This window comes from Phallusia mammillata, chromosome 7 (assembly GCF_965637545.1).
Source record: "Phallusia mammillata chromosome 7, kaPhaMamm4.hap1.1, whole genome shotgun sequence".
Classification (NCBI taxonomy): domain Eukaryota; kingdom Metazoa; phylum Chordata; class Ascidiacea; order Phlebobranchia; family Ascidiidae; genus Phallusia; species Phallusia mammillata.
Window position 1 is genome coordinate 4,409,055 of NC_137258.1, and position 21,075 is coordinate 4,430,129.

Here is a 21,075-nt window from a genome sequence, read left to right on the forward strand (position 1 = left end):
GACGCTTTGACCCCCGCGATGGTTGGCTACTTTAAGCGGGCTTGGTTAAAATAGAGCCTTGTGCTCTTTTTTCGTTTGTCTCATCGATCGTAAAAAAGCTTCCGAATTTTTTTGGGGGGGGGATCGCTGCCGCCTCACAGCAGCAGCGCAGCAGCGTGACGACACAAAAAGCAGTCCCGCGGCGCATACGTCATGGTTTCTTAGAGTAGTAATCCCAACGCCCACGTGGGCACGGGCAACGTCAGCACCACGACTTGCTACAAGAGAGGAGCGGTGCCGAGCACAAGGCCCGCACCGAGCCTCAAGAGAGGAGCGGTGCCGAGCACAAGGCCCAGCACCTATCTCCCCGAACAAGCCGAGAGGCCGGCGCTGCAAACAGAAGCCCACTCGACTCGTCCCCGTTGCTACCGCCGAAACAGAATGCCGTCGTGGCTCGGAAATCCGGCTGTGAAGCCGATTCCCGAGGTCGGACGTCACCTGTGACGGAGCTGGGGGACGAGCCGACGTCCAGTTGCCGAAACAACCAGAACGAGCTTCACTCAAGCCCTGAAATGTGGGATATTTCAATAGATGTCGATATTTTCTGTTTGTGGTTTCCTTTTCGGGTGGACTCATTTTCATGCAATCAGGTGGTCGCAACGTTGACACGGTTCAGTAGTTCTTAGTCACGTGAGTGACTGCTTCGGCGCGGAAATCCCCCAAGTCGAAGCGCGCACTGTGTCAGCAGGTCGCTCGCCAAAAGACTACTGGACGGAACTGAGTCGCTCGAATCGACCCGCTCCATTAATTGCCCTGCTTGTCACGACCCGTTTTTGCAGCAGGCCGCGTGCCAGGCACCAGGGAGTCGAAGTCGTTGCCACACCAAACTCCATTTCCGAGTTATGTGGTGCACCCACAAAAGTTTCGTGCTAGCAGACGGTCATCGACCTTTGGCCGATGTTTCCACCGGTGTTCTTCCGCTGAACCTGAGCCGAGACACCGAGCAACTTACTGTTTGTTGGGCGTTGTTGGGTGCGACTTGTGCTGTATAAGTCGTCTTGACCGATGCCACCGGAAAACGAACAGCCCAATGCCCGCTAGACGGTCGTGTGGAGACGATGTCTAGTTTTGGTGTGGGCTTTGCGTTGGGCGTGCGGGAGCGCTCGCCTGAGCTACGTTACCACCTAATGCCACGTCGCTGAATTGCTCTTGTTTCCATGCATCTGCTCACGTAACAAAACGATTTCTCTACGAACAGTTGCAGCACCTTTCCGCAAACCACAAACAGAAATTTGTTTGTAGAATCGAAAAGAGGCAATTTTTCCTTTTCTGTAAGCTTTGGGAGGTGAAGTCTTGCTGCTTCGGAGCCGACGCGTCACTGCTGAGCGAGGGTTTTGCACTTTGCTTTGTGGTGACGTAGAGCTTTCGATGCGCAAGTACCATCGCCCTCTAAAAAGCTACGGACCAGCTCCGCTCCTCTTGGGCGAAAGTGGGTGTAGTGCTGGTGCTTCGTGCTCCAGCATTGCTCCCCCTCTCTTGCGCAAGAAGCCGCCTAGCGGGACGCTTTGACCCCCGCGATGGTTGGCTACTTTGAGCGGGCTTGGTTAAAATAGAGCCTTGTGCTCTTTTTTCGTCTGTCTCATCGATTGTAAAAAAGCTTCCGAATTTTTTTGGGGGGATCGCTGCCGCCTCACAGCAGCAGCGCAACAGCCTGACGACACAAAAAGCAGTATACGTCATGGTTTCTTAGAGTAGTAATTCCAACGCCCACTTGGGCACGGGCAACGTCAGCACCACGACTTGCTACAAGAGAGGAGCGGTGCCGAGCACAAGGCCCGCACCGAGCCTCAAGAGAGGAGCGGTGCCGAGCTACTCGACTCGTCCCCGTTGCTACCGCCGAAACAGAATGCCGTCGTTGCTCGGGAATCCGGCTATGAAGCCGATTCCCGAGGTCGGACGTCACCTGTGACGGAGCTGGGGGACGAGCCAACGTCCAGTTGCCGAAACAGCCAGAACGAGCTTCACTCAAGCCCTAAAATGTGGGATATTTCAATAAATGCACCCAACTTCCGTTTGTGGGCTTCGTGTGTGTGGGTACATTGCAATGCAATCAAATGGTCGCCACGTTTTTCATGGTCGAATAGTTGGCAGTCACTTGAGCGACATAGATGTCTGGCAAAAGATGGGTCTGGTGCTTGTCTTGATGTGCGAAGCTGGCAAGATAAAACCCGCATTCGACAAGCAGTTTGCGCATCACAAGACTGCTGGACGAAACACTCGCTCGATTCCATTCGTTACGTCGCTCGGCTTGCTCCTCCCATTCCTCTTCTGGGAAAGATCGCGCTGGCAAACGGTCACCGATGTTCAGCGCCAAACCCAAAGTCGGACATCTAAGTACTCTCCTGTTCGTTGGGCGTCAATATACTTTCGTTTGTGGGTTTTTGCAACGTTTTACAAGGCTGAATAGTTGTGCCTGACATGAGTATCAAAGATTTAACACAGGACGAGTCGGGTGCTTGTTTCGATGTTGGAAGCTCCTATGCTAAAATCTGCAATTGGACCCATTACTCAACACAGGACCTTTGAACGAAACTTCGTTTCTCGAAACACATTTTGCCAGTCACTGTTCACGCAAAACTGAACCTAATCGCTTGTTTCGCTTCAGTTTGCCGCAGGCCTTGCCCATTCCGAACCCTGCCATGATAAAAGAAACCTAAACGGCTTTTTTTTCTTTTTTTTTTCACGGGGTTCGAACCCAGGACAATCCCGGGGACGAATCCCGATCAAGGTTTTTTTTATGTATGTATATGGGTCAGGCGCGCCAGACCATACGTCCCGCCTACAAGCGGTTATACCCGTCTGGTGATGGTTTCATGGATGTTCATCATCAAACCACATTTTTCGTTTGTGGAAATCAAAGCGATCATAATTCAGCAGGTGTTGTTTTTGGCTGTTGTGCGCACCACAAACACTGATTGTGTATGACAGGTTTTGGGAAACTTTGAAACTGAAACCCACCTTTGAATTCATATCCGATAACATGCTGGTTTCAGATGATCCATCGAATGGCCCGGCGCGGGGTTCGAACCTCGTGAAAAATAAAATAAAAGCCTGTTTACCTTTAAAGTTTCAAGAACAACAACAAAAGGTTGTTCTAAGATTCCTTTAAATTCGTTTGGAAATGTCTACTTTTTGATTGCGGTTCGATTTAGAGGTGACAAACCGCTGCAAAACACAATGTTTATGTCACCCTAATCGATTGGATTTTAAGATAACGGAATAAATGACATGCGCTCGAACGCTTGCAGATCTATATAGGCTGAAGTAATTGAGATTTCGTATTGACGTAAAACTAACCGTGCCATGGTGTAATCCATCGGTTCTCAAACTTTTCCATTTTTTGTCATTACGGTCTCTTTGCAATTTTGCCGTGCACCCGCGGTACAAGCTAAATATTTTTAAAAACTAGAAATATCTTGACAAAATATAACTGGCGAGTTACCAACTACAAGTTAGTTTATTCCCTTATTCCTTAAGGATTCTCACAAAAACATATGGAATGAATTTAGTCTGGAAAGATCACTTTGCGTGGGAACGTTTCAAGGGCGGACAATCGCCTCGGTTTGTTACTTGAAAATGAAGCAATGTGCCACTTTTTGTCACAGATTACTCGTTTATCTGTATAGTTTTTGCTGATACAGCCACAAGAGCTGATGCTACGTATAATTGCAGAAATACTTTAGTCTTCGCCGTCTCTCTGAAATTGCGTGGCGGACCCCAGTTTGAGAACCGCTGGTATAATCAAACAGCTTACTACTTTACTTGATCCATTTTTGGCTTTGCTTGTGCGAAAACACATGCAATCTGTCACTGTTATCACCAGATCAAATTCTGTCATTTATCTGCTTGTGTAGACTACTGAATGCTAAAATATGTTCAAAATAACAACAAATTTAAAATAAAATCTTTGACAATAACTTTTGTTAAATTAACGTACAGGTGAGGGTCGGTTGGGGTTTTCAGGTCGGTTTTGGTCGATTTAAGAGTTACGTGGAAAACATGGGCCACCAGTGGAGCCCGAATTTTGACACACTTGCATCAAAATTTTCCTTCGCAAAAACCTTCGCAGAGAGGCCGAACACCTTTAAAATATAAAAGTTGGTCAACCAAAAGTAAGTCACCTTTGCGACCGTGATTACTAATAAACTTGTTTTGCACATTACAACCGTTTTTGATAAATAACTTTGAATTAAACCCACATAAACATAAATCACCTCAAATCGGGTTCGGACCGAAACCGAATATTCCGAAGTTATGACGTCACGCGAACAGTGGTTTTACAAAACAGAAAATATTTTTTTCGTTTTTATTTTAGTTCTGTGGGTTTTAAAGTTGCCTTAATTCAAGGTTGCCCGCCTGTCAGTGTCTACAGTGCTCTGGAAAAACTATATTGTTTTAAAAGTCATAAAAGCTATCGCGATCTTGGTAGAGGTTGGGTATCACCTTATTATCCGGAAAATATTTACGCTTTAACTTTGTGTTCTTAAAAGATTCCGTTTCGGCCGAATCGCAACAAATTGTTGTAGTGTTGTATTCGACCGAATCGGCCATTTTACAAGGATTCGTTTCGGCTGATTAAAGTCGGATCGGCAAATCGAATATTTGGTACATCCCTACAAATAAGCATTTTCACTATGTACACATGTAAACATTGAAGAATTGTTTTCAAAGATTAAATTTTTGGCAGACATAAAACAAGCGTAGAAAATGCATAACCGACTGTACAGGCACAACGAAAAAATGATTGTTATCACAACAATAAAATCAATTTATACTGTAGCAAGGGGACAATGAGATGTTTAAAAAATAGGTGGCGTAATGCCGCGTATAAAGAAAGCACAAATGGGTGTTTGAGCAAAACATAATAAAAAAATTCGAAGGATTATTTAAAAAAAGACGCTTTTTCAAATTGGATAATCTACAACCTTCTCTCTCATCCTATTCAACCAAATTTTAACCTGCTGGAAACTAATGGAGGTGAAAAAAGTTTTTGTTGGTCAACACCAACCACCAGTGCAAAACGGGAGTTAACGGCAAAGAACGGGATTCAAAGAGAAAAACGGAAACAAAATTTATACAAACAAAAATGAGATTGTAAAAAAGGTCGATAAATAGGCACATATGAAATACCTCGCAGCCCTATACAAACGGTCGTCACATACAACACATAACAAAATTTCTGTGCTGCATCTGACCTACTTTTAAAAACTTGACAAATACTTTTTCAAAAATGTTTAGGCCAGTGGGGTTATTATTGTACGTTGGCATATTTGTGAAAAGCATAAAAAGATCGAGCGACAGCAAATCAATATCATTAACGGCCCGAATAAGGATGTATACCAGGGAACAATTTTAGGTATTAACCAAATTTTAAACATTTGAAGACAAAATTGTCGTACCAATTTACTTTCTTTAAAAAAAACGTAACAAATAATTATGACCCAGTCATGACGTCATCACGGCGTGAGATCATTCAAGCAAGAAAGAAACTATTTAATTCTTGTTGGACCAGACCTACTTATTTCTTGCGGGTCTTAACTTTTATTTAAGACTCAAAAGCACAATACGCATATTTGCTGCGTCCTTCTGTCCACAGTTTAGGTTGTGCTACTGTTAGGCGGATATACTGCTGATCAATTGCTCTTCGTAGAGGGAGAGAATGAGAAGAATGGTCCAACCCAACAGCATACCGACATTCTGGAGAATAAACTGAGCCACTGGGTAATCGGTTTCTTCTTCCATCATTTCATGAAGCTGAACAAATACAGGATTGCGTTACAAATTAATGAAAACTTGGTCAAGTACAACGAACATTAAAAATGAACAGAAACATGACTTGACAGAAACGGAAAATTAAGTCGCTTTAAATGTGTTGTGTATGTTACGTTTTGGACAAATACGAATAACCAAACGGTCTTGATGACACATGAAGGTATAAAGCATATTTGTAAAGTTTGCAACCATATTTGTAAAATTTGCAAAAGACTGAAAAAAAAGGGTAAAAGTTAAAAAAAGGGTAAAAGTTATCAATGTCCATTTACAACAAAACATGGCGTCGAGTAGGCGGTGGCGGGGTGGCGCCGCCACCTTGGGTTTTAAAAGCACGGTGGCGGCCACCGTGAATATTTTGGTTAGTTTGTAGCGGTATGGTTCGAACCATAACGTGGCTTAAAACTGCAACCTGTTTTGGTTATAGTGCCTCGTTTATGGCGTCAAACACAATATTGTCTGCCAGTAAATGTTGTGCATTATTGTGTACAGTGCAAATGTGTTATGTTTAAACTTGACGAAACATTTATTAACGTTGCTGAGCCTAACAAAAACGTTACAGCAACGTGTTGCAAATTGCGAACTAAACAGTTTTTCAAACATATCTTTTTTTATTTTGACGTACATTGCATTATATGGAAAGCTTTTTTTTACTTTGAATTTGAGTCTTGTGGTTGCACGCATTAGTGACATAAAGTGACGTCATTTTTTATGTCCGCCACCTTGCATTTTTGTAAAACTCAGCGCCTATGCAAGTACGTACCACAATCACGAAAGCAATGTACAGAAACATTCCCGCAACCACAGCTAAAAGCCATTGGCGAACTTCAGAGTTTGAAGAAAGAGCAAGACCAATATACAGACCAATAAATCCACAGCAAGCAGCCAAAACATTGAGAAGTAAAGCCTTCCACTTTGTCAAGCCATTGCGCATGTAAATAGCAAAGTCACCTGAAAAACAAAATAAAAAAATAAACAAACGATTCAATACTTACAACTTAAAGATCGATGGTTTAGTAATAAAGACTGAAAAACTTCGCGGCAATTAATTTAAGATCTCAAAAAAATTCTACTTAAATAAAATACTAATGTTGTTGAAGCGATACGTATACTTGCATACAAAATGACTAATAACTAGTATTTTCGTCTTTTGGTTTGATCTTGATGAACGTAAAATGCATAAATATGGGTGCTAGCTAGGTAACATGCAATCCTTACTGAATACGGGGCAGTAAGTTTTTAATCCCATTAAATATTGTCATAAACAACCACAAAAGCCTTGTTACTTACCGAATTCGTGAGGCAGTTCATGACAGAAGATAGCAATTGATGCGCCAATACCTTGTACCCAGGAAACACTGAAAGCAGCACCAATCGCAATTCCATCACCAAAGTTACATAACGTGTCACCAATCAGGATCATAATGCAAACAGTGTTCAACCCTGATAAAACAAACAGATGTTTAATATCACTTGAAAACGCACAACAAAACATAACCAAAGATCCATAAACAAGGAAAAGATATTTATTGGCTTATGTTTGTAAAAAGTCAAATGACAATAATTAGTGTTGCTTGTTTGTTGCACAGTTGTAAATGGGCCTAAAATTGAAGCCTGGCCCGAAAGTGCAAGCCCAAAACCCGGTCGAACCCAAGAGAAGTCCCGAAAGTTTGATTGACAGGTATATACATTGAAGCTTCAGGAAAGACCAAGACAACAAACACAATAGGCAATTGGTCTTCAATAAGGCGTTTTAGGGTATGTTTGACATTAAGTCAGGTCAAGCAACTACCTAACTATAGCTAGTTAAAGTTATTTAAAAAATACGGACACAAAGTGTAAAGTCAGATCCGAATCGGACCAGGTCAGGCTTTCAACTCTGGTACTCAAACATAACTCAAACATAATTCGTTTAAGGACAACATATAATAAAACTTACCCCACAGCACAGGTGGATCTGTCTTCTTTCCGTCTTTGGTTTCTTCAATCTAAAATCAACAAAACTAATAGTACATGGGTGAATGAATTACATGAGCTATCACATCGAAGCGAATATAGTAGTACAAATAAATGCATACGACTGTTAAAGGAGTAAATCACCCACCTCACTAGGAATGTCTCCGTTAGGTGCCTCTGAAGAGGTGAATTTTGCCACGTGAATGTGGGCGTTGACGGTACTTTGGTTATGTTGGTTGGCCTGAAAAAATATATCCTAAATGCCTGCTGAAATTTAATGTGTGTATAGGATCTGTTTGAGTTGAGTTAATCCGGAAATAGCTGCGCAACGTTTGGATGATATAAAGCTCAACAAAGGTAATGGCACAATTGGTGGAAAGATGGTAAACATTCCTTTTTTACTATAGTATTATCGTGGTTACACATGTACATTGGAACAATATACACGGTTCTGTTCAGCAGTAGAAAAGTAGGCGTAAAGTTTTATTTTTTATTTCGAATAGTTGTAAATTTATGTGTACTGTGAACAAAATGGATGCCCAAATTTGAAACCAATGCAAAATCCTAGTGTAAATTTTTATAAAACATTCAAAAATAGGTTTATGCAGAAAAAACCTACGCAATTGTTTTTTTTTATCGATAGCATCTGCTTTATGTGCTTTTTTGTTTTAAAGATAGACTTGACAAAACGGGATGTTAACTTACATGTCGTTTGCCGAGAATAAGTTTCATAAGGGTCTCAAAAATGAAGAGGCCCCAAATGCCAGCAATAACCACCAGAAGTTTCCATGTATAACTTCTATCCTCATTTTCATGGTCGTGGGCGTCGCCAGCCCCATGGTTGTGCAACCCTACAATCTTTAAAGAAAAAAAGCTTAAAAAATATCTGTTATAAGACAAACACTGGAGTTAACTCGCTTGGTGATAGTAAAACTGCCACCCAATTTCACGGAACTATTTACTAAGTCAAAGACAGATTTGCAACGGTGCATAAAAACCGGAACGACACGCTTGGTGGACAGTGGCTAAACATGCTGCAGCTTAATGTCAGTATGAAGTCATATATGATAAGAGACACTACTGCAAGTTTGAACAATTAGATTGCCCCTAAAACTCTTTAGCGGGGCTTTTTGACAACACAATGGCCTGATTAAGATTTTACAAATTGCCCCAGAGTTACATAACTTTTAATTGCCGTTTGTTTTTTTAGTTAAATTTTCAAAATATAAGTTTCATTTAAAACTTTGGGTCTGGAGAAATCTTAATAGACGCAATAAGAAAAACACTTCATCCTAAAACGTTTCGGCAAATTGCCCATCGTCAGTTAAGTAACTTTGCGGTGATTTATCACACAAGAAAATTGAAAGTTCTTTACGATGTAATTTGTAACGTAATAGGGTTGGTGTGTAAAACACCATTTCTTTACCTCCGGAATAATGTGAAGAATTGCGTCGCCAGACAAGGTCCCAACTCCAAGAGCAATGAAGAACTGCATGCCCAGTTTGAACCATGGGGTAGAGAGTGCTGGGAAAAACAGGATGCCCGCAAATGCAAGTAGACCAATCACTGCAACAGCCAAAGTTCCATATCCATATCCTGTAGATAAATATACATGGAAATTGAATGCAAAAGCGTGAACGAGCTGTCGTTTGTGTTTCTATTACATGTTATCAGGTAAAATACGGAAGTCGAAACATTTGCTGGAACGACCAGGAAAATGCCAAAAATGTTGTTTGTGTTTTTGGTATGAATGATTTTCGTATCAAGACATTGACTCAATTTTGGCTTCTTTTTTAGTTTAGAAAACACAGCAAAAAGCTTTCGTTTCAGAAAGGTGTATGTCATTATGAAATAGTCATGTCTTACAACTTTATTGTTCGTAACCTAACATATTCACTGTTTTTCGGAGTAATACACGCCATAAAATGTGTTACGGCGTTGTGGACACAAGTAAATACCAGAGGGAAAATGGAAAAAGAAAAACAATACGATTACATTTTGTAATTTAGGAGAGAAAAAATACTGAAATTCTCTGACCCACACATTATCATTTCAATCACCTTAAAATCGGTCTGTTTATTACTGGTCATAATGCAGGTTAAACAAATTGCAAGTGCACTTTTTGAAAGGGCAGGTCATATCTCAAGTACTTACGGTGGCTATCTGTGTAGTTTGAATCAGTGGTAGGTCCTGTTGTAGCATTCGGTGCACGGGCATTGCAGGATCCAGATATGATCTGTTGGATGAATGCTGTACACATACTCAATAGAGAGTCACGTGTAAGGTTGCCACTCAAACCGTAGATTGCCTTCAATTGAGTTCCACTGTAGCACTGCGAAAAAATAAGAATAGTTTACAAACAAATGAATGTGTAAAGAGAAGATGTCTCGTTTTGCATTTTAATTGAAATCAAATTTAATGTGACTACGGTAACGTCCAAAAAATTAGACTAATTAGGATATCATTACCAAAAATTCATGATTTAAACTTTTTGTAGGTAATTGTTTGCACTGTAGTACGTTTCAAATCATAGCCTTGTTTAAAATGGTAAAATTAGCAACCTACTGGTAAAATATGAATTTCATCAGGTAATTTTCATGTTGATTTGCAAACGGGGTTGGTAAATACACATCACGACACTAAAAAACTTTGACACTACTGGTATACTGGTCTGTTCGTTTGTAAAACAACACACATCAAAACCAGGATGGCAAAATGTCAATTGTGTGTAAGGCTTAACTTCCACAAAAGCAATTCCAAAAACATGTGTTTTTTGGGTTCAAAATTTTTTCGGGAACCAGAATTCATGCACGGGTACCTGTCCTCTAGTTGTATGTAAATTATATGATTCATATTACCTGGCTTTCATCTTCCTCGTGTCCGTGTTCATCTTCATGTTCGTGATCGTCATCTGTCTGACGTTTCACGATCACATGACCGTCCAATGACCTTCTTTTCCTTGCGTGACCGTGATCATCGTGATCGTCTTCTTCAGGAGCAGCAGCATCCGCAACACTTCCAATTCCAAGATCGTTAAGAAAATCATCGAAAACTAAAACAAAAAAACGCTTCGAAATTACAACCAGCATGTTTCAGAAACTTGTAAATAACTTTTGAACAATAATTGTTTTCTTATGTGAATGATTCTTATATGATCTCACACAGCAACTTTTGTCACGGCATAAAAACGATGTTTGGCGCATCAGTATTGTTTCTACCAAATAACTGAAATCATTTTCACCAAACTGGGCACCATCTAACTACACAGTACATAAACTAAAATATACATTTCAAACGGGTAGCAAATCTACTCGTGAAAGAATATCGAAGCTTTCTAAACATTAAAATTGTCTCAACCAACCTGCTTCGGACACGTCATCGCCTTCAACGCCAAAATGTTCGAAAATTGAATCTTCTAGTTCGTGATCGGTTGGGTACAAGCAATAGCCCTCGAACAAGTTGACCAAAACTTGGTAAGTCAGGTTGTCACCACTTAAACCATCCTCGAATAACACATGAGCATTGAAGCACTGCAAAAAATGAGGGCTTAAGTCAATGGTGCGCAAAGAGACCAAACCTGGTGATCGTTTTGCAGTTCCTGCATTTTATGAATATAAGGTAGCTGATTTAAGTCAGGAGTTGGCAACCTACGGCACATATTCTATCTACGCATACGAAATAGTATGTTTTTGGATTACTGGTTTAAAGTATGTGCTAAAAATCTGAGATCATGTTTTTCAAATCGTAAATAGTGCATTTTTAAACAAGAGCAAACTTGTATACAGTGCCGGATTGACATTAGTTTCAAATCATCAACTCATAATATCAAGTACGTTAATATAACTCTGGGGTGGTTTGTAATTTTGTTACGGGCCTGTAGAGACGAACTATTTTGAAGGCTTGGTGCTGTGTCAGCTATTTTGTCTCTGCAACCGTGCGCCAGCCGGTATTGAATTGCAGGCCGAAACGCTTTGACCGCACGCGAACCTTTTAACCGTGTTGTGTCCAGGAACAGATAGTTTGGTTTGTTACTTGTAATGGTATTGTGCGCTTCAAAATGACAAAAAAACAATAAATTTTAACATGCCAAAAAATGCTTTGAAAAAGTAGGTATTTGTCATGTAACAATAAAGTTAAACTGCCGCTGTAATGATTGTTTTACCAGATTTATAATGAATTTGTGCTACTTTTAAATACATACGATGCTCATTTTCAAGTGTACAGATAAATATGGGTAAAGCGGTACAGCATACAAACAAAACTGCTGCATAAAAAACACTTGTCTTGCAAAAATCCACATTCATAAGATGTGCTCGTAAGTTGGGCTGTAAATTTCAGCTTTGATCGATCACGACTTTAAATACCTGCCTGTTATTGACTTTAAATACCTGCCTGTTATTAACTTTACTAATCTCTCATCTTTACTAATTATTGGTTAATGGTAAATTTGGTTTAATTATGTTGTAGGTTAAAGGCAAAACATTCTCGGTTTACTTGGGACTGTGATTGGCATTTCAGTACCCTTAAATTGATCAGCAAGCTTTCGCCTTATGGCAATGTTTACGTTTCTATTCAAACGCAGAGCAACAAAAAATACAAAATTCACCTTAGTGACGTCATGTTCAGCTTCGTAGATCGGTTTAAGCCTTTGCAACAAATCTGTGACGCTGGACTCGGCGTCAACACCGAAGCTGATACCGAGGTGGGTCGAGTCTGCCGAGAAACAACAAGCATAAACTTAAACAATGCAACTACAGTCAACTTTACGGAGAAGTAATTGCCGTTGTGTGTCAAAAGCTGAGAATTTCACATTTTGTTCACTGCATATATTCTAGATGCAGTTACAGTCAGGCATTTGGGCTTGTTTTTCGTGGGCTAGGAGTGGTAAATTTGCGCTCTGTCCCCCCCCCCCCCCTCCAACAAAGTTGCAAATGTCAGTGAAGTTCAGGAATTTCAAACTTAAAGCGTTTGCGAGCACGAAGGTCAAATGACGTACATAGTGGTGCAAGTAGCAATGGCGAACAAAAGAAGAACTATTATGAAATGTTTTGGGGTCGAAGGAGGTCGAAGTCAGTCAACAAGAATAGGGGGCGTATACTTTTTGGTTGCCCGTCTGAAAAGTTTACTGGTTTTGCTGTGTTTACAAAAATTGAATTTGTTTCGTTTAGTGAAGGTAATATAAGTACATTTGACTTAAAATTTGGCTTTTTTGACCAGTACACCATGTGTGCAGATTTTGTTGTCCAGACGGAAATATTGTGTTTTTATAAAATCCTAGTTCTAATGTGTTCTAGTTTGATAACAAAATCGACTCATCTCTTGAAAATTGAACTTACTTATAGATGAGCAATTTTCTCTCAACAAGATTTCCAGTATGACCTGGGCTGGTTCGGAAAATGTCTCCTCGGTGAAGTTAAAGGATGACACAGGGTCCACGTTCAGCAAAGTTTTCATACTTGTCAATGAGAAGCACTAAAATGAGTAGAAATTATGATAAGGGTTCTGCTTTAAATTTCAAATAGCAATCTTTAACAGGACAAACCTCAGCACAAACTCCTGTGCATGTATCAAACCTAACCAACAGTCCCTTTGTTAAATTCACAAAAGCTTCATCGTCGATATATTGTGATTCAGATCCAACAATTTCAAGTAAATGCGTGAAACTATCTTCTTCATCGTGATCGTGATCATGATCATGGTCGTGATCTTCATCTTCGTGATGATCGTCGTGGTCATCATGTTGGTCGACCAGTGCTAAAAGGTGCAAAGTGAAAATGATAAAATACTAACGTAGATATATTTTTTTGCTAAAGTTGCAACATTTTTTTTATTTTACAAATGATACAAACACATATATAAGCTATTGCTGCCAGGCATAGTATCAAGTTTAAAGAGCTCTTCTGGCAAATGTGATTTTCTTCCGACGTTTCGACGTTTCTCCGTGATGGACGGGCAACGTGTCCCAAACAGGTGACCCATCCAAAAACAGAGGGTTTTGTGACACTTCCGTACATACCGAAATTGACGGATATTCTACGGCGTATGTTGCGTGACTTCGGCGTAGCGGTTGGCGTTCAACCTGCCAATACTCTCCGCAAGCTACTGAGTCACCCGAAAATCCAATCGACACCCTTGAACAACGTGGTGTTGTATATTCTATTCCCTGCGCCGAGTGTCCGTTAATATATATCGGGGAGACTGGAAGGTCACTCAACACCCGCCGAAAAGAACATCAACGGGATGTTGCCAACAGCGACGCGAGGAAGTCGGCCCTGTCCAATCACGCGGTATCACAAGGCCACCGTATTGATTTCAATGCGGCGTCTGTTGTGGCCCGGGAGCCTGACTACAGGAAAAGACTATTTCTTGAGTCATGGAATATTCACCAACGGGGCAACACAATGAACATTAAAACAGACGTGATGCTTCCAGCGTGCTACAGGCACCTGCTTAAAGATATGAGGGCCAATCATTTGTTATCGCGCGGTGTTTTGGTTGCGTTGTGACGTGCTTGCGTTCCATTCTTTTTTTCCTTGTTTATCGTGCACTGCATGTACCAGTCGCATTCAGTGTTATTTACCCTGATGAAGACGACCTGTATAGGACGTCGAAACGTCGGAATAAAATCACATTTGCCAGAAGAGCTCTTTAAACTTGATACAAACACATACTTATAAATCAAAAATGGCTTTGAACCTAAACTTTTATTTGCGTATTAGACCCAAGTTTCACACAATTGTGCGTTGTAGCATTAGACTCTTTACCCATTTGAGAAACTAAAAACGTGCTTAACGGATGTGCAATTTGACGGTCGTGATTTGGTCATATGGGATTAAAACTCCCAAAGTCGATTCATATTTCAAAGCAAGCAACCAACAACAAGGAAGTTTGGGGGCCAAATTAAATATTATGGAACTGGAAATTAATATTCCACGATATGGAATTGTGGTTGCACCACAGGGCAATACCACCACCACAAACGACAGTCAGGTCAACTCAAGTCAAACAACGAATGAGGATGCTCGCTACGTCATGAAACAGCATGTGAAGTCATTAAATGCCAGCCAAAAGACGAGGCGAAGAATTGTGTGATAGTCAATGAGCTTTCGAGAAATATCGAAAGGGAATGCTCCGAAATCGTGCGCCATACCAAGAAATGAGGCAATGCAAAGAGAAATTACTTACTTGGCTGGGCTAGGCTGTGTCCAACGAGCAATAGAATGCATAACAAGGTTGTGGGCTTCGAAACGAACAGCATCGTATTTGCAGAAGGTTTTGTGATCGTATTTAAGCCGTATATCAGCTTTATCTTAGGATCTGTACGTAAAGTAAATGGTGTCATAATATATGTATATATCTATATTATATACGTTTGATTTGTATGTTTACAACTGCTAGATTTTTTTATTGAAAAATATTATATTTTCTGTCGAAATAATAACAGGTGGAATGGATTGTGTATGAAATTGACAGTTCAATGTCAAATGTTAAGACAAAAGCAAACGCATTCTAAGCAGTAAAATTGCAGTAGTAACAGATTTTCCTCGATTGTAAACTGTAAAATACAAAATGGGCCAAGGTTGTTGTATGTTGTAATAGGCATCAACGTTCTGATAACAAATAGAGGAATGAAAAGTAATATTTCATGCCCTTTCATCAAAAGCGTTGCAGTCTACGCAAAAAGGAGGCACAAATCGTGATCACACACTGAAAGCGCGGCAGCTGCATCGTTACTACAATCCGTTTCATGTTTTGCAGCAAACTGGCTAATGCCAATGTAGGTGAGCTTCAACATCATTATTTCGAAACCAACAAATCGCTGCAACGTCGCTTCACACACCTATTGATTAATTAGCGTAGGCAAAAAAAAACGCTTTTGGCAAAAACTAGCACGCGCCGGTCACACCATTTGTTGCGTTCATTACCAGTCTACCTAACATATGTCATTCACCCACCTTATACTGAGCTTAATGGGGTTATACTGAAAACTCAACTCAGGTCATACACACTGACACTGCACATGATGTAGTTCGGACCCAAAAATTTGCACAGGAAGGCATTGTTGGTTGGTAAAACGCAGCGTGATTTATAAGGAACTGTTGTTCGTCCACCAACACCCTGCATGCTTAGCCTCCCAATGATCAAAAACAAGGATTCTTCGTGTAAGCTTTACATAGAACACTCCAAGCATCACAGTCTCATGGTTTGTAAAGAATGCGCTAACATTAATCTGTTTCATTTTAAACGATTGTTTTCGGTAAAGTGCTAACCACTAAACGTTCTTAGAAACTAAATTTCAATGGAGTGTACGATTTATGTACCTCTATGTTTATGTTTTATCCAGGTGACCCAGAACCCAAGAAATTTGTTGTAAAAGTAAAAAATATTCATTAACCTAAATTCATTAATACCTTACAGCATATTGACCGTTCAAACAATGCAAAATGTGTGAATAGCTGTGTGTGTTGATATTTCATTCGACAAACCACAGACAGATAGCTACGAAGACGATATGTACCAAATATTTTTGCTTAACCCACTGGCATTTTTGTCTCATGTATACGTCAACACGCTGCTGGAACAATGTCTGTGTCTGGGTCGTCTACGCCAGGGGTCGGCAACCTTTTTTACTGCAGACCGTTTTTGAAACTGATTTTTTTTCGCGGACCGGCCGTCAAAAAACTACAAACATTTAGCAACAAAAAACGCCAAATTAGTTTATCTTCCCCGGGATACATGGTTTACGCAATATTATCCCGTGGGTTTGAAAAAATGGATTCAAAAAGGTCTTTAAATTCGAATACAAACACTAGCTTTAAATCAGCTTAATTTTGCTTTGGGTTTTTAGGGATTTAATAGGCAACAAAGTTAAATTATATTAGTAAAATGTTTGTAGTGTCTTTATGTACATAAACAACTATTTAAGTTATATAACTGTTTTTTTTTATAAACTGTTTGCAACCGTACCACAGTATACCACCACTAGCCTAGTCTATTATACCAGCACTAGCCTAACTAGCCTGCTGCCCAATGTGCATTGATCTGTTACTTCTGCCACGAAATACTATACTGAAGCAGCCAACAACGACAATCTTACACCTATCTCAAGAGGGCCTAAAATCTATCGCAACTTAAAACAAAATTCTGCCCCAAAAAGTTTAACTTAAGATTTAACCGAACAGATAAACAGCCTGTTAACAAACTTTGCGAGATTTTGTTCGATAATGCAATGTAAGAGGGCTATCTTTTTGGTGTTTACGACTGTAAAAAAAAGATAATTAAGTACGACAACAAAAACAGCAACAGTCATAGCTCATGAACTCGCAACCACAATTGGTGATTAAAATCTGTATAATCATGTATGTTCAACAATTGAAGTGGTTTTGATCTCAAACTATGTAACTACATCTAACAGTTTGCAGACTTTGTCACAAACTGCTGAGTTTGCGAATAAATATAAAACGAGCGGCCTTTTATTACAACGTTGAGCCATAAAATTTGAAGTTGATGAACTTTTCACGGAGGCGCAGTAAAACGAAGGATAAAATAAAAATACGTCGTAAATACACTATGATTTGTTTGACATCCGGGTTAGCTTTTTGTCGCAGTTACCTTTTAAACACGAACAGCAGTTATATTGGCAACATCAGTAAATACGATTTATGACAAAAAGTTACTGGTTACCCAATGTGACGTCAGTTTTTCGGGATAAATGTTTCTACGGACACCATGCAGGCTCGTAAAACGAACCATAACACATATATTTGAGGTTGCATAATGGACGTATAGCCTAGTTTGACCTGTAATTAAACTTATATGTGTGGTATTCAACCCACATGCAGGGATCTATGCTACGATTTATGTGGGTGTTTGCACATTTTACTTACTGGCAAAATTGTCTGTTCATTGACAATGATTTTCCAAATACTTGGTAAACGACATTTACAGGCAGTATTAAAAACTGCGATTCGGGACTTTCCGAAATATTGGCAGTGATAACATACATTAAGCCGTCGGAGTTACATTTCTAAACCACATTATGGCTAGCATATTTTATTTTATTGTTCGTTACCGTAAACGGAACGGGTATTAAGACTTTTACAAAACTGAACTCAGCATTGCTTTGTGAGTTTCCCGGAAAAATTGGCAGGTTATCAGGCGTCTCTAAAACCCTTTGTGACTGAAGGATTAAATGGCATTTTCCAAATCTTTGGAACGATTTTAGAACCCGGATGTCTTATTGTTAAACTATTAAAATTTCTCAAAACTATCACCAAATCTCGAACTTATGCAAACAAGCTAACACAGGACGCTGTGCTCTGCATTTCATACAAAATCGGTTGAAAAGGAAAAATATTTACTTGTGAAAAATCAGATATTGGTGACAAATTGTTCTGCCTTTTGTTACGTGTTTGAGTTCAAACATACTTTTTACTTCAAAGAAAAGTCGGCACGTAGGGAGCTGTTGGGCTAATTTGCAAGTACTTGGAGACATTAAACTCGTAAAGACATAAAAACTTTATCGAGATTCGTACTTGGAAGCGTTCTGAGTTCGAACTTCGTGACAAATAAATCATAAAAATAAGAATATGTCGCGGTTTTACGTGTAGGAAAAACGGTCGTACTTTAAGATACAAATCATACAACTTTCGGCTTTGTACAAGTTACTTGACACGTGATAAGAGCTGCACCAATAACAAACTTAAAGGTGTAAACTACCACAAGCCTCACATAATATAAGACCAACACCGTTTAGATTTGGGTCTTTGTTCCGTTTAGATGTTTTTGCAATTCTGTAATAGTTGAATGCGACAAAATCAAGGACACAACAATAATATGTCAGTATATTTATGTCTAACGTTGTTATCGCAATCATCACATAGGTTAACAGTTTTAATTATAACTAAACGTTGATGGTTTATCGTGTGATACAACTAGAATGTTACGTTACTTATTGCATGACCGCATAAGCATAAATCCACGATTTCACGCATTTTAGTGCGCATTAATATGTACAAATTTGACACAAAGATTTAAGGTTAGATGGTTCGAGTGACCCAGTACTTTTTTGATTTTTGGGTAAAGGTAGAAAACGTATTTGAAGAATTTATATTCGTAAACGTAATAACAAAACGTATATTTAACTATTTGAACAACTCTAAACTGGGAAATATGTATGTATTTTGATACTGCATTCGACAAAGCAAAGACAGTTGCTACGGCGAGGCTACATGCTTAATGTTTTTGTTTTACCCACTGGCATTTATGGTACTTTTCACCCACAGTGTTTGTGCCATATGCTGATCACGCTGCTAGCATGAGGTCTGTATCTGTGTTGGTGACGTGATGTTATCCCGGTGTGTTCGAAAAAAACCAATGGCCTTCAAAACCGAACACAAATAGCTTCAAATTAGCTTAATCTCGCTTTAAAGGTTTCAAAAATTTAGTGGTTTAATATGCAAGACATTAAATTACATATGTAAAAAGTTTAAAGTACCCTTTTGTGGATGAACAACTTCCGCAATATTCTGAATTGGTGTGAAAAATAACGTATGTATAACCAGAGTTTTGTTAAAAAAATTTTTACGGACTTCGGCGATTACCTCCAGGCTCGACCACATTTTATGTCAGTTATTGAACACAAACTGTTGCCCTAACATTTCGAACGATGCATTTTGCCTGACGTCTGCTTTTTGTCGTTTATCAGCGGGGTCGCAAGTTTCATAAAAACATTTAAATTTCAAATTTTGTCGGCACCTACTAAACAAAATTTCTTTTTTTACAAGCTTTTTTATTCGTGTCTAGTTCGACGCTTGACGCAGCATAGCCAGTTGCGAACCTAGGCGAAACGTTGGTAGTTTACCAATGAGGTGTTATCCACAATGACAAGCAGAAACTGTGATGGAAACCATACTCAGCGTGGTTACCCACCAACGTTAATGGGAACCAAGAAAGGCATTGCATTATAGCTACACCAAACAAGAAAGAATTCGTATCCAGCAAGTTTATATTGGTTGGCAAATTAATGCAAAATGCGTTTTCACCTCGCAAAAACGCAGTGAAGCAAGTAGACTGGCAATAGATGCTAACAAGATCTCAGGAAAAACAGCGACCCATAAACAACGCATCGATTTTACCCTTGTTTTTTTTTAAACCTCTCCGACGCGTTAATTGGTTTAATTCCAGCATTAATTGCGGTTACGCATTGAATAAAATTCCCAAATTCCTTGCAATGCATCCAAAATCTTTAAACTTGTTGCAATACAAACTTGTATTCAAATATCGACAGTGATAAGAGCAAACAAATGCAATTAACTTCTGATTTGCTGATTGGCATGGCAAACTTAAATTTAAATGATTTTTTGGCAAGTAACTGAAATTAGCCCCAATTACATTTCCGGTGTAGTATTTTGATATTTCCTTCGAATGCTTTGCAAATAGACATACATTTTCTATCGCATTGATAAATTATTTATATGAATGATAAATAATATGCGGAAAACCACCAAAAACAGTACAGGAAGAACAAAGTATTGTATCTATTTCTGCATAGGCCGTATTCTTTCAAATCATATCGTTTTTATATACTGTTTATACAAAGTCTACCATGCCAAGCCTCGGTGTTTAACTGAATTTTTTAAACAAGCTTAATCATTGTGCGAACTGATATTAAATTTAAACACGCCTATGAAATACAAAAGTATATCTGATCTTACCACACTCCCTAGCACTAAAAACCTCTTAGCATTCAGAGTTATCTTCAGCGCAGCTAAAACAAATAACCCGATAGAAACACCGTTCTGTCACCTGCCAGCCTTGACTCATTCGATCATTGATTTATTATTGCAAGTAGACAAATTCAACTTACTCAGTACCCAATTTATCACCAACTCAAGTACAGACTGAGCTCCTACATCATTATTTCCAAACCAGCAAATTGAAGCAACAGTGCTTCACGCCGAATGACCAATCAACGTGGGCAGAAAAAACGCCTTTGGCAAAAACCAGCACGCGCCGGTAACACCATTTGTTGCGTTTAAAACCGTGCTACCAGGCCCAATCGCATTGTTTAGTGTTTGTGCCACCGATGTTCAGCGCTCAAATCAAGGCCGGACATCGAGAAACTCGCTTTTTCGTTAAGCGTCTGTTGCGACCTATGTACTGTTTATTTACTTGATTAGATTGTGAGCTAATTAGCACCGTTCAATCGAGAAGTTCCAAGTATCAATGGGTAGGTCGCTATAGTGAGTCCTATGTTATCGCTGTAATAAGTCTGAATTAGGAATATGCCTGCGACAAAGCACAACTGCT

The 21,075-nt window shown here is 39.5% G+C and overlaps 1 protein-coding gene across 1 annotated transcript; it reads right to left on the reverse strand.

Annotated features, from left to right (window-relative positions):
* Positions 1–4,554: 4,554 nt before the first annotated feature.
* Positions 4,555–20,673, reverse strand: LOC145238291 (zinc transporter ZIP4-like). Its single transcript, XM_080101419.1, has 15 exons — positions 20,481–20,673; positions 14,950–15,081; positions 13,307–13,518; positions 13,101–13,236; positions 12,371–12,477; positions 11,126–11,294; positions 10,623–10,816; positions 9,919–10,096; positions 9,191–9,360; positions 8,470–8,622; positions 7,913–8,005; positions 7,748–7,796; positions 7,099–7,251; positions 6,572–6,759; positions 4,555–5,793 (listed from the first exon to the last, which is right to left on the reverse strand). The coding sequence occupies exons 2-15, from the start codon at positions 15,020–15,022 to the stop codon at positions 5,653–5,655; spliced, it is 2,016 nt and encodes a 671-aa protein (XP_079957545.1). The 5' UTR covers positions 15,023–15,081; positions 20,481–20,673; the 3' UTR covers positions 4,555–5,652.
* Between the last annotated feature and the right edge of the window lie 402 nt (positions 20,674–21,075).

Excerpts from the sequence above, each read along its gene's own strand:
- LOC145238291 (XM_080101419.1), bottom strand. The coding sequence starts at position 15,022 with ATGCTGTTCGTTTCGAAGCCCACAACCTTGTTATGCATTCTATTGCTC. Across the intron at positions 10,097-10,622 it reads ACGAGGAAGATGAAAGCCAG|TGCTACAGTGGAACTCAATT; the intron begins GTAATATGAATC and ends ATTTTTTCGCAG. Across the intron at positions 7,797-7,912 it reads ACGGAGACATTCCTAGTGAG|ATTGAAGAAACCAAAGACGG; the intron begins GTGGGTGATTTA and ends TGTTGATTTTAG.